Here is a 14,510-nt window from a genome sequence, read left to right on the forward strand (position 1 = left end):
TGAGGCCTTCTGACTTTGGACCCTCGTGACCAAAACTCCATAGGTGTATTGATTCTCTTGTTCTGAGAGTGTATGTCTGTGGGAAACAGAGCTGAGAGCTCCAAGCTTGACAGAAGGGGAAAGCTCCACGTGGCAAGGGAGGACCGAGGCTGCAGAACAGCGGGCACCAAAGATGAACTCCACTTAATCTTTCTAGCCTTCCAAACACCCAGTGGCTTCCTATGACCCCTGGCATTTGTATGCACGTGTATGGGGTAGAGTATAGAGTGTGTGAGGAGTGCACACAGGTGTGGCTATACAGGTATGTGGCATGGGGATTGTGCATATGAGTGTGAACTCAGCCTGGGTTTCTTCTTTTGCCTAGAGGCAGCAGGCTTACTTCTTGGTCACAATTATTAACATCAGTATAATCCTGTGGTCAGAGCATGTGTCCATGGCTGGTCACCCAGAATTCCAAGCTCCCATTATCTTGTACTCTCTGAGCCTCAGCCCCTCCCCTTCTGCACCACCTGATGCCAGGGAACCTTCCAGACTTCCTGTCCAGTGCCTTCCCAGCTTACTTCCCCAACCCCTAGTCAAACACCAAGCATCCACTCTGTCCCTTCTCAAAGCAGGGCTGAACTAGCCCAGTGATCTAGGAAGCCAGGGGACAGAAAGGGAGGTCCTAGCTATAAGCACCAACTGGGGAAGAAGGCCCTTCAGGGAGGCAGAATGTAGCATCATACCACAGGCAGAGGCCTGCAAGGAAGTCTGTCTATGGCATCCAGGGGTCTGGCTAGGAATGGCAGGGGGTGGAATAGGAGGGAGATCTGTGTTTAGAACCAAGGAAAGAATGGGGGCTGGTTTGAGAGAGGTGGAGGAGGGCAAAGGAGGACCTGGGAACAGGGCCCAGGGTCAGGAGGACAAACCCCCAAACAGTCACATAATGGGGCAGGGTTGAAAAAGTCCCTCCCACTCAGGGTGGCAGACCAGAGATGCAAGGGACTGCCAAGGGGGTTGTCCTATGGGAGAGATGCCACCTTCAATTTGCTGCTTGGGTCGGTGTCACATCCTTTGCCACTGGCCAATCCATTGGCCCACATGGGCTCCTATCAGTACTGCCTAGATAGCCAACCACTCCATGGCCTGATGCAATGGGACACATCTGGCCCTCCTGGGGTTCTGGCATCACAGAGCAGATATGACCCCACTTCCTTGTCTCCTCTGTCTTTCTCCCCCTTCTCTCTCTTTTCTTCATCTACTTCCAAGAGAAGACACACACTCCATACAACATTAAGAACTTTATTCCAGGGAGGAAAAAAGAAGAGGGTATATGAATAATGACAAACAAGAATGCAGGTAACACACAGGAAAGAGCTGGGAGCATGGACCAATAGCAATCACACAGAAACTAAGCAGGGTGAATGATGGTTCCCCAAGTCCATGTCCTGGAACCTGAGATAGGTCTGTTTTATCCAAGCAGGGCTATACAATCACAAAAACCTTTATGGAAGAGAAGGTGATATGAATACAGAAGCAGAAAAACATTGAAAGATACTGCTGAATTTGAATATAGAGGAGGCTCCAGAAGCCAAAGATCACAAGGAATGCAACTAGAGGCTGGAACAGGCAGAGGGTGATTCTCTCTTAAAGCCTGGAGGTAGTGTGACTGTACCAACTTCTTGGCTGTTTTCCAGCAAAATCAATTTTAGAATTTCAACTCCAGAACTGTAAGAGAACAAATTGATATTATTATAAGTCACTAAGGCTATGGTAAATTATTTTGGCAGCCAGAAAAAAATAATATAGGGAACCAAACAGGTACAAAAGGAGAAAGACATGCAGAGGAAAGCAAGGTGGGGGACAAGCAGGCATTGGGTTAAGTGGACAGGCAGGGATTCACATAGATAGGAAAAAGGTAAAAGATGAGTAAATAGGAAACCTGGCAAAGGGTGAGACAGAGAAGGTCAGACACTCTGATGGCAAGAGGAGGCTATCAGGGAGGCTGGAGGGGGACAGAAGACAGGAGACAGGGGAGACGGACAGGAAGACAGGATGGCAGGCAGGAGGGCCTCAGGACTCATCCTTGTCTGCACAGGGGTTAGAGCAGCTTCCTGAGATGCAGGTGGATCCCATTCTTGGACTTCAACACAATTCTTGGCCAGGGAACAGGGACCCTGGAAGGATCTGGCGCCAGCTCAAAGCGGAGCAGGGTCAGGGCCACCGCCACCTTCATCTCGTTCATGACAAACTGCTTCCCAATGCAGTTCCTGGGTCAGGGAGGGAAAAGGGAATGCAAAGTGGCCTCAATCCCCTTGCTGGGAACAGCACATGCAGGGACCTCCTGCATGGACCTGGCCCCGATCCCTTTCCTTATAGGATACACACACATCTTGACCCAAGCCTTGCTTCACACTCTACCTCTGACCTTTGACAAAGCCTACAGTCTTCCAGGGCTAGCTCCTTCTCCTACCTCTGCTGTCAACAGGCCTGAAATCCTCTTACAAGGGGGTCAGCCCCCTGAGCCACCCAGGCAAGTCAAGTGATCACTACAACAGTTAATCAAATTATTTGTCCTCTCCATAAGCCATTTCTGATTTCATAAAGGGAAAGCCAGGATAGGGTACCATAGGGGATAGGCTGGGACACACTTCAGGCCTTAACTATCTGGGGAGCAATAGGGACCCAGATCCTCAGAGAAAGGACAAGGTGGAATTGTGTAAGGAAGTCAGAATGGAAACAGGGAAACATCCTGGAGGGGCAAGGCCTTAGCGATGCTCAACCTGCTACACCATCTGCCACCCAGTTTGGGTCTAGACTCCTGTCATCCCCTTGACCCCTACTTCAACCAGCTGCTGTAGATATTAATATAAAGCCTGCCATCCCTCAGGCTCCTCACCCAAGCTTTCCTGTCTCCTGCCTTCCCTTCCTGTCCTGAAGCCTCAGCCCAGTTCAGACCCTCCCAGGCCCTCCATCACAGCTAAGACATGTCCCTGTGCCTCAGCTGGCATGAAAACCCTCTCCTGCTTGTTGCCTCACTCACCTGTCATCTATCCAGCTCCACCTTCAAGCTCAGCTCCTGCTGATGAGATCCCTGAGAATACCCTCCCTCTACCTCTACCTGCCACATGCTCAAGGTTAAGGGCAATGAAAGTTCACCCTCGCCTCTGCTGCTGGCAGCACATCTGTATTCACAGACCATGAAGTCACACTAGTGTTTTTTACTCAGGGACACATCACCTTCCATAATAGGACAGTTCCAGGTACACGGACTGTCCTACTGTGTGTTCAGTTAGTAAATGATGGAGTGAAAGAATAATGAATGAATGAATGATGTCTCTTTGAGTGGAGACATTTATCTATTGACTGTGAACTCTTAGAGGCAAGGGCAGTATCTTTCTCTGTGTTTCCAACTCCTAGAAGAGGACTTGGCATACATAGATAGGCTTAATTAGTAGTCTTATAACTGAATGATGTTTATTGAACTGAAAAAAACCCTGAAGGGAATGAAATGAAATATGAGTAACTATTAGGTGTGAGCTAGGCTGGAGCTGTCTATCCCTCTCCTGTCTCTACTGGCAGCCATATGACTTGCACCAATGTCTAGGCTCAAATCCTACAGCGAGTATCTGGAAGAGTAGTTTGCTTAAAGCCTATTCTGTGAAAGTGGATTCACTATTTGAAGAACTCACAGATTTATGTATTCAGAAAATAACTTCTTTCTAGTAAATATTTACAAAGTTTATGGAGGTTACTGTTTAGAGGACCATTTCAATAGCACTGGAGGATTTCAGAGCAGCCACTCTGGAGAATAGTCATCCAGCTCCACAGCCACTTCAAGTCTGCTTTATGTTTTACACACCAGGAACTTTGCAAATGCCATATACAAAGTGTCATCTACAAATTAGTGGGTTTTCTCTCAAAAGCAGTTGATTGTCCTCAATTTTGTGCTTTTGGTCAATGTTGACTATATAGATTCTGGGACTAAGATATATAAATCCCATTCGCATAAGGAATTTTGCTAGCTGGAAAAGTTGTCATGGTTATGTGAATATTAATGCAAAGTAAACATTTTGTTGGATTAGATTGCAAAAATAGAGAAGACAGGTATTGATGTGAGACATTGTTCAAATGACTACTCAAACCAATCATGTATATGACTTGACCATTTGTAACAGGAATCCATGGGAAATCCAAACCCAGGCAAATAGCATTGATACAGTGAGTGACAGATCAGTGAATTAGGTACAAAAAGCAGTGGGCTGGACTCACAATATAGGATGAGAGAAAATCATCTTTAGAAATTAGTAATAATTGAGAAAATCAAACATCTGAAATATTCTGATTATGAGAAATCATCCTCCTAAAGTGAGGAAAGCACGGGAATACACTAAACTTTGGAACACCATGATACTGAATTATAGTTGGCTATTGGGTAAGAGCATGGGTCAAAGACATCATGGCAGGTTGTGATTGCCACCTTTCCTTTGAACACAGAGACACACACCTTTTCCCAACACACAATCATAAAAGACCAGTAACTGCAGACATCACAGATGAACAGAACAGGTCATAAACATCAAATATATGCCTAGAACACCCCCATCCATGTTCAAGCACCTCACCTTGATCCTCCTGAGAAGGGCAGGAAAGCATGACTGTGTCGAGCAGAACCTGGTGCATACTGTGAAGGGTCAAACACCTGCAGAGGGAACACCAGGGACAGGACAGATATAGTCAAGTCTCTCCTTCCTATCAACCAACCACCACACAGACTACCCAGAGGTGGGATGGGGAAGATGGATGTGTCTGGAGAGATCATCCCATCCCCTCCTACCCAGGCCATCATACCTCTGGGTTTGGCCACACCTTTGGGTTGTGGTGAAGGCAATAAAAAGAGAGCATGAGTAAGAATCCTGTGGGACAGAAGACAAAAGACTGATCATACTCATGCCATGAGGAGCCATGTGCGTGCACAATGAGAGCCACTTCTCATCACTCCAAGTGGATTGATTGTGTGGCAAGGGAGGTGGGGCTTACATGGCAAAGCATATGTGAACATATTACTAGATAACCAGAACAGGTTGAGAAGCAGGAAAGAACTGGATGCTTATGTTCTGGAGGAACTAAAGTGACAGACAACTCACATTTGTCAAGTACAATTATGAGCCTTTGGGGAATATGCATGAACTTATCCATCCTCACAACAACCGTCCAATGAAGGTGCTCATATCTCCATTGTTCACATGAGGCACCTGAGCCTCAAGAAGCTAAGCTACTTGCTTATGACCACACAGTTAGAATGTGGCAGGGCTGGGATTCAGATCAGTGGTGAGCCGAATATTGGCGTCCAACCATGTCTAGGATCTCAGGTATGATCTTCAGCTTCTCTCTGCCACCAGCCTGAGGGCTCTCCAGATCCTGGACCATCTGAGCCATGACAGTGAATTTTTTAATGTCTCTCAGTAACCTAGACCCCCAAAAGGGAAGATAACATCTCCCCCTACTCCACCTGATTGTCTTTCAAGCATTCACATCTCAGGGAATTAGAATATTAGGGCAAAACCCAAAGCCACATTCAGAGGCTGCCATTTGTTTATTGAGTTTCTGCTGGATTTAAACTCTGTGCAAAGCACATCATATACCTCACCCAAACTGCAAAGGAAGCATTGATTCTGAGGTGGAAACTAGTCTCAAAGACTTTCAGGAACTGCCTTGGGGTGTATAGATTTCTGACTTCCCATGTGTTCTTATTTAGTGAGTGTGGTGATGCTCATACCTTTGGGCAAGGACCGTCCATCAGGGAAGCTGATGGGCTTGCTGAGCTCTCTTCCAATGCCTGGAACTGGCGGATAGAGTCGCAGTGCCTCCTTGATGCACATGGTGGTGTAGGGCATCTGGTCTAGGTGGTCCCTGAAACAAAGCTATCCTGAAGGACAGGCAAGATGCTGGCAAGCAGGGAATTCTCTAAATGAGTGAGCAGGGGTCTCCCATCTCATGAGCACTCACCAGTGTGCTCATCTCCCAGAAGGCTCTGGACCTCTTCCCGGCACTGCTGTTGATGCTCAGGGTGTGTGGCCAGGGCATAGAGGATCCAGGAGATGCCACTGGCTGTGGTGTCATGGCCCTCAAACATGAACGTGTCAACTTCAGCACAGAGGTCCTTGTCAGGCATGCTGCTCCCGTCCTCCATCTGGGAAGACATGGAGACACAGCAGGGTTTGCCTCCCTCCTCCAAGCTTGTGTGCAAAGCCTCATGCCTCCCCTGCTCACACTCACTTTGGCAAATCGGAGGATGTCCAGGAAGTCCAAGTGCCTCTTGCTCCTGACCTTCTCCAGCTCTCCCTCCTCCTGCAGCTGAGCCTTCTTCAGCTTGATCACTCCATCTGTCTCAGAACAGTGTTCCCAGGCAGAGCTGAGAGCTCTAAGTTCCCAGACACAGCCACCTCCCTTGGCCCACTTGCTGCTTGTATCCCAGCCTGGGTTCCAGCTGGATCAGGAGGAAAGTGGTAATGGGTGTGCATGTCAGGGTGAGAGCTGTGGCACCATGTGCTTGTGGGTTGGGTCGCCTCTCAACAGCACAGCCTGTAGAGACTCTGCTTGAATGCTGCTGGCAGAGGGTCTCACCCAACCTTCACCCATGTGCTGACATGTGTCAGCTCCTGCACAGCACTGGCATCCTAACACCTGCACCAGGGGGGTACCCAGTGTAGGTCTGTCCCAGCCCCTGGAGTAGCAGAGAGGAGACAGGGGTCTGCCTGAGTGTTTGGGGCCAGTTCCTTTGGGATGTGTCCAGTGAAGGAGTGGAGCTGCCCAGGGGTCAGAGTCCAACCTGAGTGTTGATGGGCAAGCTGGCAGGCCTGGTGGTTCCAGTGGCCTTCAGGGGTCAGCCTGTAAATGATGTCATTCTGGTAGAGAGCATTCCACACTCAGGGAAAAAAAACCAGATTGCTCAGGTCTTGAATGGCCTGAATGTAGGACTGGGAGATCCTGAATGGGGAGGATGCAAAAGGGCCTGTGTGAGGGAGACATCTGCCCTAGAGTGGATTGGGCTGTGGGTGGAGGGTTCCTCAATCAGTGGGACAGGCAACCCGAGGCATTTTCCTTTTCTGTCTTATGCACTCAAAACCATCAGCCCATTTGTGTGATGGTAGCCAGGTTTTTCCCTATGGCAGGGATCAGGGATCTGTGCCTAATTAACTTTGGTGTGGGCCGAATTTGATTGTGGCCTGGTGCTCTCTGCATAATGTGGCTGTTTGTGCTAGAAAACACCTAAGCTGCCCTACCTACCTCTCAGGATAAGTCCATGCCAGTTGGTAGGAAATAGGACCTGGTAGCTGAAGATTACACTGACCTGTCTGCTTGGTGGCTGCCTTGGTAGCTGAAGGCACACTTCATAATGGTGTCCAAGGTCATTAAGGAGACATGCTCAAAGATCTCCACGTATGAGTTCTGTCTGATGAAGTCCTCCCATTTGTCCTGTGGTGGTGGGACATATTAATCCTCTACTCCTCCAGAAGGCCCATGTTGACAAGGCTAGACTCTCTTTCTGTCTCTGCAAATATTCTGATGAGATGTCCTCACTTTCTAAAGTGGATGTGTTTGGGGCTATTTGGAGCCATATGGCAAGTAAGTATTTCTAAAATGATTATTTCTCAGACATATTTGTTACATAATTAATCATGATCTCTTATAGTCTGATGTAGGAGTAAGTTATGGCACTAACCATCTTTTAGCAGACCAGGAAACATTGTTCCCCAGGGCACAAAGGGGGAATCTTTCTGTCCTGTAGTTGATCTAACACGAGAAAAAGGTGAAGTTCCACATTAAGGGGCAAGTGTCAAAGTAGGAGAAAGGCTAAAGGGCCAGTACCAGGGTTCCTAAGGAAGGGATATCAGGGATCTCAATTCCTTTTGTTCAACAAAAGTCAGCCGAGCACAGTGAGAAATAAGGGTCCTGTTCAGAGATGATATTATTCCAGGACCAAGCCCCGGGGGGTAGAGACCTGGTCTCCATTTCCCTCCATGGAGTGGCTAAAATCTATGTAGAAGCCTTTAGCCCAAGCCAAGAGCCCATTTCAGTGACATCCTTGGGATCTTACCCTGCCACTGAAGCTACTACTGCCCAGGTCAGCCCGTGGCAGCTTGTCCTAGCAGCTTTCAGGGGGATAGGCTACTTTTCCTATCCAAGCCAAAGACATGAAGTGGGGAGGAGAAGGACCCTCTATCCACCATGACTCTCTCTTCTGTGGGCAATGAGCACAGAGTGGCGAAAAGCTGGTGCCTGGGTACTTTCCTGTCCCATCGACTCTTGGGGAGCCCTGTCTCATGGTAAGGTACAAGTGCATGATTTTGGGGGGCATGCCTGATGAATATCTGAGGGAAACACCTGCCTAATAGTCTATTCTGTGAACTGTGCTGTGGGTATGAGTGTGCAGATGAGGGTGGGATGGACTTATAAGCATCACACAGACAGAGTCAGCCATGAGACCCATGTAGGGCTTCAGGGATGTCATAGTGGAAGGCTGGGGTCAGCCTTCTCCAGTGCTTCAACCATGACTGTCCATTCAACAGGAGCAAACCATACCCTGGGTCATAATGGGGGTGTGTGGGGAGGGGTATTCCCAGACATGTTCCGAGAATTTGGGAGTAACCAGTGTATGAGAAGGGCATCCTGGGCAAGTCAGGAAGGCCAATGCATATGAGGAGGGTGACTTCACAACAAATGGTCATGACAGCTGAGATCTCTTATAGTCTGTTGTAGGGTGTTTGTCATAGAAGGACTTTGGTGAAAAGTCAGGCAGAACATCATTGGCGAGGACTGCAAAGTGATGTGGAAGAAGCTGAGCTTCAGGAGGGCTCTCCCCACCATTAGGAAGGGGTGAGGGTTTTATCAGGAGAGAAATGGGGCTCCATTCAGACTTGAGGGGTGTGACTATGGTGCCAGTCACCTCTTGTTTAATCTGGGCTGAATGGATAGTTGTTGGCAAACCTAACCAGAAGGTGGACTTTAGTCCTGGTTCAATGTACTTAACTATCCAGGGAGCCAGGAGTCTGTAGAAGCCATGAGACTTTGGGTCTGAAAGGTAAGAGAGCATTGCAGGAAACTGAGGGGAATAAGGAAGGCAGGCTGCCCCCAGGAGGTGCAGTGGTCCAGGCCATGGGTCCCTATCCCTTCCTGAGGATTGTCAGCTGGTCAAGCCACCTCCCACTTGCCTCCCAGCCCTGACTCCCTTTCTTTCCAGATAATCACTGTGGGCTCAGGAGGGTAGACTCAGTGTCCACAGTACTGCCCTACCAGTCCAGGTAGGTGGATTGGGCAGAAACAAAAGTTCCGTTTCATTGCCAAAGAAAAAACAGAATCTGTTTTTTCTGTAAGTTGTAGTGGCTCAGCCATCCCATTACTCACCATATGGAACAGTTAGAGGTGCCAAAGTCAGATCATCTTCTGTAGAAAATTGTCTTTCACTCTAGAATTATCTCAGTTTGATTAAAAAAGGAAAGAAAGAAGGCCAGAAGGTGAGCAGGGAGGAATGGAGGAAGGAAGGAAGGAAGGAAGGAAGGAAGGAAGGAAGGAGTGGAAGAAAGGAGGATTAAGGAGAGGAGAGGAGAGGAGAGGAGGAGAGGGGAGAGGGAAGGGAAGGGAAGGGAAGGGAAGGGAAGGGAAGGGAAGGAAAGGAAAGGAAAGGAAAGGAAAGGAAAGGAAAGGAAAGGAAAGGAAAGGAAAGGAAAGGAAAGGAAAGGAAACAGAGTTCGGTTTCAATAAATATTCAGCCTCATGCTGGTTGTGAGCAGGGAGGATGCTAGAGAGAGGGTCAGGTATTGATTTCTGAGCCTCCAGTCTCTTCTACAATTTCACAGACCTGTGGGCATGTACCCAAGGGGCAAGAGCTGCTTCAACAGTTATGAAGGTGTCCCCTCACCAGATCGTCCCAGGATAACTTTCATGTAGTCAGGGTCATAGACCACAAGCTCCACCTCTGTTCCCCACAGCCAGTGAGGACAAGCACATGGGAATTTCTCTACCCATTTCCGTAGGCATTGCAGATCCTCTTCTTTTTTTGGAACTATCACCACAGGAAAAGTAAATCAGTAAACCCTTTCCTCTGGCTCCAGGGTTAGTGTTGGCGTTAAGGGCAGGATGGGCACAGGGAAAGAGTTCTGGAACTATCAGCAGAACAAAGTGTTCAGAACTGTGTCTTATGACCTGGCCTCTGATCCAGACTCTGGTGGCTGTCCAAGGATTGCCCTAAGGCCAGGTTCTGTCCTATTGTCGAGTAGAGTTAGGAACCCTGACAACGAGCTGCCTACAGAAACATGTCAGGGATTGACTCCATGGTGTACAAAACTTTTGGAAGTCATTGGTATAACATTGGCATAAAAATTTTAAGACAACTTCTATTACTTGGTAAGCAGTTTGCCAACTCATTATATTATTTGGAGCATGAAATGGTTTATATTTTAAAATTAAATTTATGTATTAACTTTAGTTTGCCATATTACTTTCAATAGTAATTGAAAGCATACATGTAAATACATGTAAATGTTTGTTAACATTGCATAGTGTTTGGGAGGTATATAGCTAAGTGAAAACTAAATAAATACAAAATTGTGTGCATGATGTAGTTTTACATATTGAATATGTACACAGTTGTTAAGTCTGGATATATAGAGATAAAAATGATACTGATCTATGGTTTTGATATTTGAGGGTTTTATCTCACTTTCACCTTGTAATAAAAAGAAACTTGTGTGAGCTTCCACCGTCTGCAGTAGTATCCTTCATCTCCTCAGTGGGGATTACAAAAGTCTTTGCTTTCTGACTTCGCTTTCTCTACTTTGCCTCCTGCCACACTGACCATTCCAGCAGCCCTGTTGCTCCTTCCCTGAAGATGCTGTTACTGTTGCTCCTCACACCTGCCCTGCAACACCTGCTTACATTTCCTGTCCTTTGTACACACTTTTTCCTCTACCTGGAGGGCCCTTCTACTTTGCCACAGAGCAACTGCCACTCCTCAGCTCTCAACACTCTGCTTTGCTCTCCACTTCTGGAATTCACATAGGCAATTGTTCCTGGACGTGTTCCCGTAGGCAACTCCCCTTATTTCTACCACATCTATGTAACTCAAGCAACTCTCTGCTACATTGGCATCTAATTTCTGCCTGCTCCCCCCTGACAATCAGGATTTCCTAGTGCTGAGGTGACCTGTGCTACTGTAGGGCAGGTTCCTTCACTCAGCACATGTTATCGGAGCATTTACTATGTGTACGGCACTGGTTTAAACACTGAATTAGGATATAGCCATAGATCTTACCTGTTTGAAGCTTCTGCTGTACTTGAGGAGACAGACAGAGTAAGTGGCCATGACAGTAGATTATTAATGTGATAAAGGGAAACCCAAGTGTCTGGGGAAGCTTTGGGCACTCAGAATTGGACATTAGAAAGCCCTTCCTCATGCATTTGCTCATTCATCAAGTCATTGACCAACACCCTATTGGGTTACAAAGATGAATTAGAGGTGGTCTCTCCTACAAAGAGCTCACAACTCTGACACTGCAGACAAAAATAGTGGAGTCAGGTCAGCCCTGCTTTATTAGAAGGACAGTCCAGGGGAAAAAGAGTTGTCCTCTCCACTCCTGAGATGCCCAGAAAAACATCTTGGAGGCGGCTTGGGGATGGACTTTGGCAGATGGCCATATGAGGGACAAGATTTATCCAGGGAGAAGGGAAAGTATGAGCAGCGCCATTGAAGGGGAATGCACAGGCAGGGGGAGACAGTGAATGACTAGGGTACAGGAGGAGGTTAGGAAGGAGAAGGGAGAGAGCAGTGTTGGGGCACCAATATGGCATAGGAGCTGTTTCCAGTTCTCCACTTTATGGTCAAGCCACTAGAATGAAGGTGACTCCTTCTCTAAGGAAAGGCAGACATCAGAAGGCAAATCCTGATCGACTCCTACCATTGAACAACCCACAAAACCTTGTTGAGACCCTCACCATGTGGGTCGTTCCTTTGCTCTGGGCACCCTTCACCACCAGCTAGTGCTGTCAGTGCTGGGTGGGTATTGCTGCTCTTGCTGGCCCAGCCTGCCCTCCCATCCCTGGTCCAGCCCCTTCCTACCTCCTGGATGTGCCCAAAGAGCCAGTGGGAAGGAGGGGACGGGAAGCGCTGGACCACTTTGAGCAGCCACTGCCTGTGCAGGTAGAGCTGTGCTGCCTTGAGCAACAGCAGAGCCAGGCCTAGCAGAGAGACCACTTGCAGGAGCCCAGAGACACTGCCCAGGGGTCTGGTGAGACTCAGCATAGAGACACTCATGGTGCAGGGACTGCTGGATTGCTGGCTGTTCCTGTCTGTCCCTGACTATGTCTGACTTCCCCTGAGCACCCCAGCCCCATCACTGCAGGGAGGATTGCCCTGCCCACCTGGAGGGAGGGCAAAGGGAGAGGGCAGAGCTTTGACAGAGCTTTCAGAGTTCATTAACTGTGAGGATCCACCTTGGGAAACAGTGGGAGGAAAGCTTTCTCAGCAGACAATGACAGTGGCTGGCAAACTCCCCCTTGCCCTTCTCCCAATTAGTCATCCAGTATTTCAGGAGCACCTCCTAAGTGTCAGGTGTACTAAGTGCCACAACACAGCTGCTTGCAAACAGACATGAGCCCTGATGGCAATAAGAACACAGTCCAGTTACCAAGTGAGAATGTGTGCCTTGGTTGGATTATTATCCCTTTTCAGAGAGCAAGTCTTACAGGAGGCTAATGTGAGATGGCCACAGGAGAACCACTCTCGAGAGCGTCAGCTGAGATTGGAATCAGGGGTTCTCCCGACCACTTGCCTCATCTGCCTCAGCAATGTTCCCCATGCTTGTCACTGTCTACCCACCAGTTTTGCCTGGGGCTGACTGTGCTGGCAGACAGAGCACCGGCCTTAGACTCAGATGCCCAACCCTAGGGCACACTCATGATCTAGGAAGCCAGTGACTTAGACTCCCTGAACTTCAGTTTCTCCTTCTGTAATGTGGCATAATCGTCCCTTTCCCAAGTTGCTCCCAGGAATACACATTCATGCAGTCACTCATGCACTCAGCCAATGTTCTTGAGCTCACAGTCTAAAGGGTAAAAGCAGAGAACTAACATTATAGGAAAACACAATAAAGCCTGTACTGAAAGAGTGAAGTGTAGGCCGGGCCCTACGAGGGAAGGAGAAAACAAAACAGGAGAGTGGGAGCTTTAAGGGTGAATAAGGAGTTCACCAGGTGGAGTGCTAGAGAAGGGGATGGGCGCTAAGGGCTCATGGAGAGCCTATGAAAGCATATATGATGGGGACAACTTAATCTCTTACTTGTTCCTGCTTCTCTTCCCCAAAGTCAACTCTAGGCCCAAAATTCAGAAAAATAAAAACAAAATATCTTCATGAGGATTTCTTTAGAAGGCATCTTCCATGAGTCCCCCTTTCCTTCTGCCCTGTTCCTCACCCATCTCACCTGTAACTCCAAAGTCCTTCTCTTTTGCCCAACCTCGTGACAGGAGATTCATTACACAACCCACAGCACCGGAGTTCTTAGCTCTCTCCCCTAAATCTGGGCTCCTGTCCAAACCCAGGGAGAGGTAACCACTTTACCCATTCCTCTCAACCTTGCCCCAGTTCTCTGTTTACTTCCCATCTCTCTCTGATCCCGGCCCACTGAATTTGGACCCTACTCCTTCCCTTACTTGGCCCTGCACCAGCTTTGCACCTAGCATTCCAGGAGCAGTTGTGGAGGGAGGTTGGAAGTGGGATACTTGGGGTGGAATTCTGGGCATCACTCTGTCTTTCCTCCCCGAATCCTCGATTTCCTCTATATAGTAGGGTGCATATACTTGTAAATAGCTAACATTTAGTGAGTGCTTACCATGTTCTAGGCACTGAGCAAAGAACGTTATATATTTTAACCCACAACTACTCTAACACAGTTTTTTTTAATGTTTATTTTTGAGAGAGAGAGAGAGAGAGAAAGAGAGAGACAGAGACAGAGAGAGACAGAGACAGAGAGAGAGAGAGAGAGAGAGAGAGAGAAAGCCAAGTGGGAGAAAGGCAGAGAGAGTGGGAGACAGGATTGGAAGTGCGATCCGCTCTGACAGTAGAGAGCCCGATGTGGGCTCAAATTCATGAAACATGAGATCATGACCTGAGCCAAAGTTGGATGCTTAACCAGCTGAGCAAGCCAGGTGCCCCAACCCGCAACAGATTTTTTCAAATAAATCTCAAAATCTGAACAAGAAAACCAAGGCACCCAGAGCTTAGTTGCCTTTCCAGAGTCAATATACTGGTAAGAGGGAGAGCCAGTGTTCAAAGCCAGGAAGTCTGGCCCCAGTCCCTTAAGGGACTAAGTTTGTGTCATTTGGGAAACCAGCAAGACAAAACAGTACAGGACAGACCAGCGCACAGGAAGAATAATGACAGGAGAAGCCAGACAGGCTAGAGGACAGGTGCGTAATCGAGAGTTACACGCCCAGTCAGGGCTACAGCCAAGTAGGAGGAGGGTAACAGAAAACTA

The 14,510-nt window shown here is 48.0% G+C and overlaps 1 protein-coding gene across 1 annotated transcript; it reads right to left on the bottom strand.

The window, feature by feature from the left end:
* Positions 1-1,267: 1,267 nt before the first annotated feature.
* On the bottom strand, positions 1,268-14,505 carry LOC106973520 (cytochrome P450 4A11-like). The gene is given in 9 exon segments (XM_053213788.1): positions 1,268-2,085; positions 2,087-2,249; positions 4,605-4,681; positions 4,831-4,895; positions 5,759-5,893; positions 5,983-6,172; positions 6,259-6,469; positions 7,334-7,458; positions 12,098-14,505. Coding segments are annotated over 9 exon segments (1,194 nt in total). The 5' UTR covers positions 12,293-14,505; the 3' UTR covers positions 1,268-2,052.
* Between the last annotated feature and the right edge of the window lie 5 nt (positions 14,506-14,510).

This window comes from Acinonyx jubatus, chromosome C1 (assembly GCF_027475565.1).
Source record: "Acinonyx jubatus isolate Ajub_Pintada_27869175 chromosome C1, VMU_Ajub_asm_v1.0, whole genome shotgun sequence".
Lineage (NCBI taxonomy): Eukaryota > Metazoa > Chordata > Mammalia > Carnivora > Felidae > Acinonyx > Acinonyx jubatus.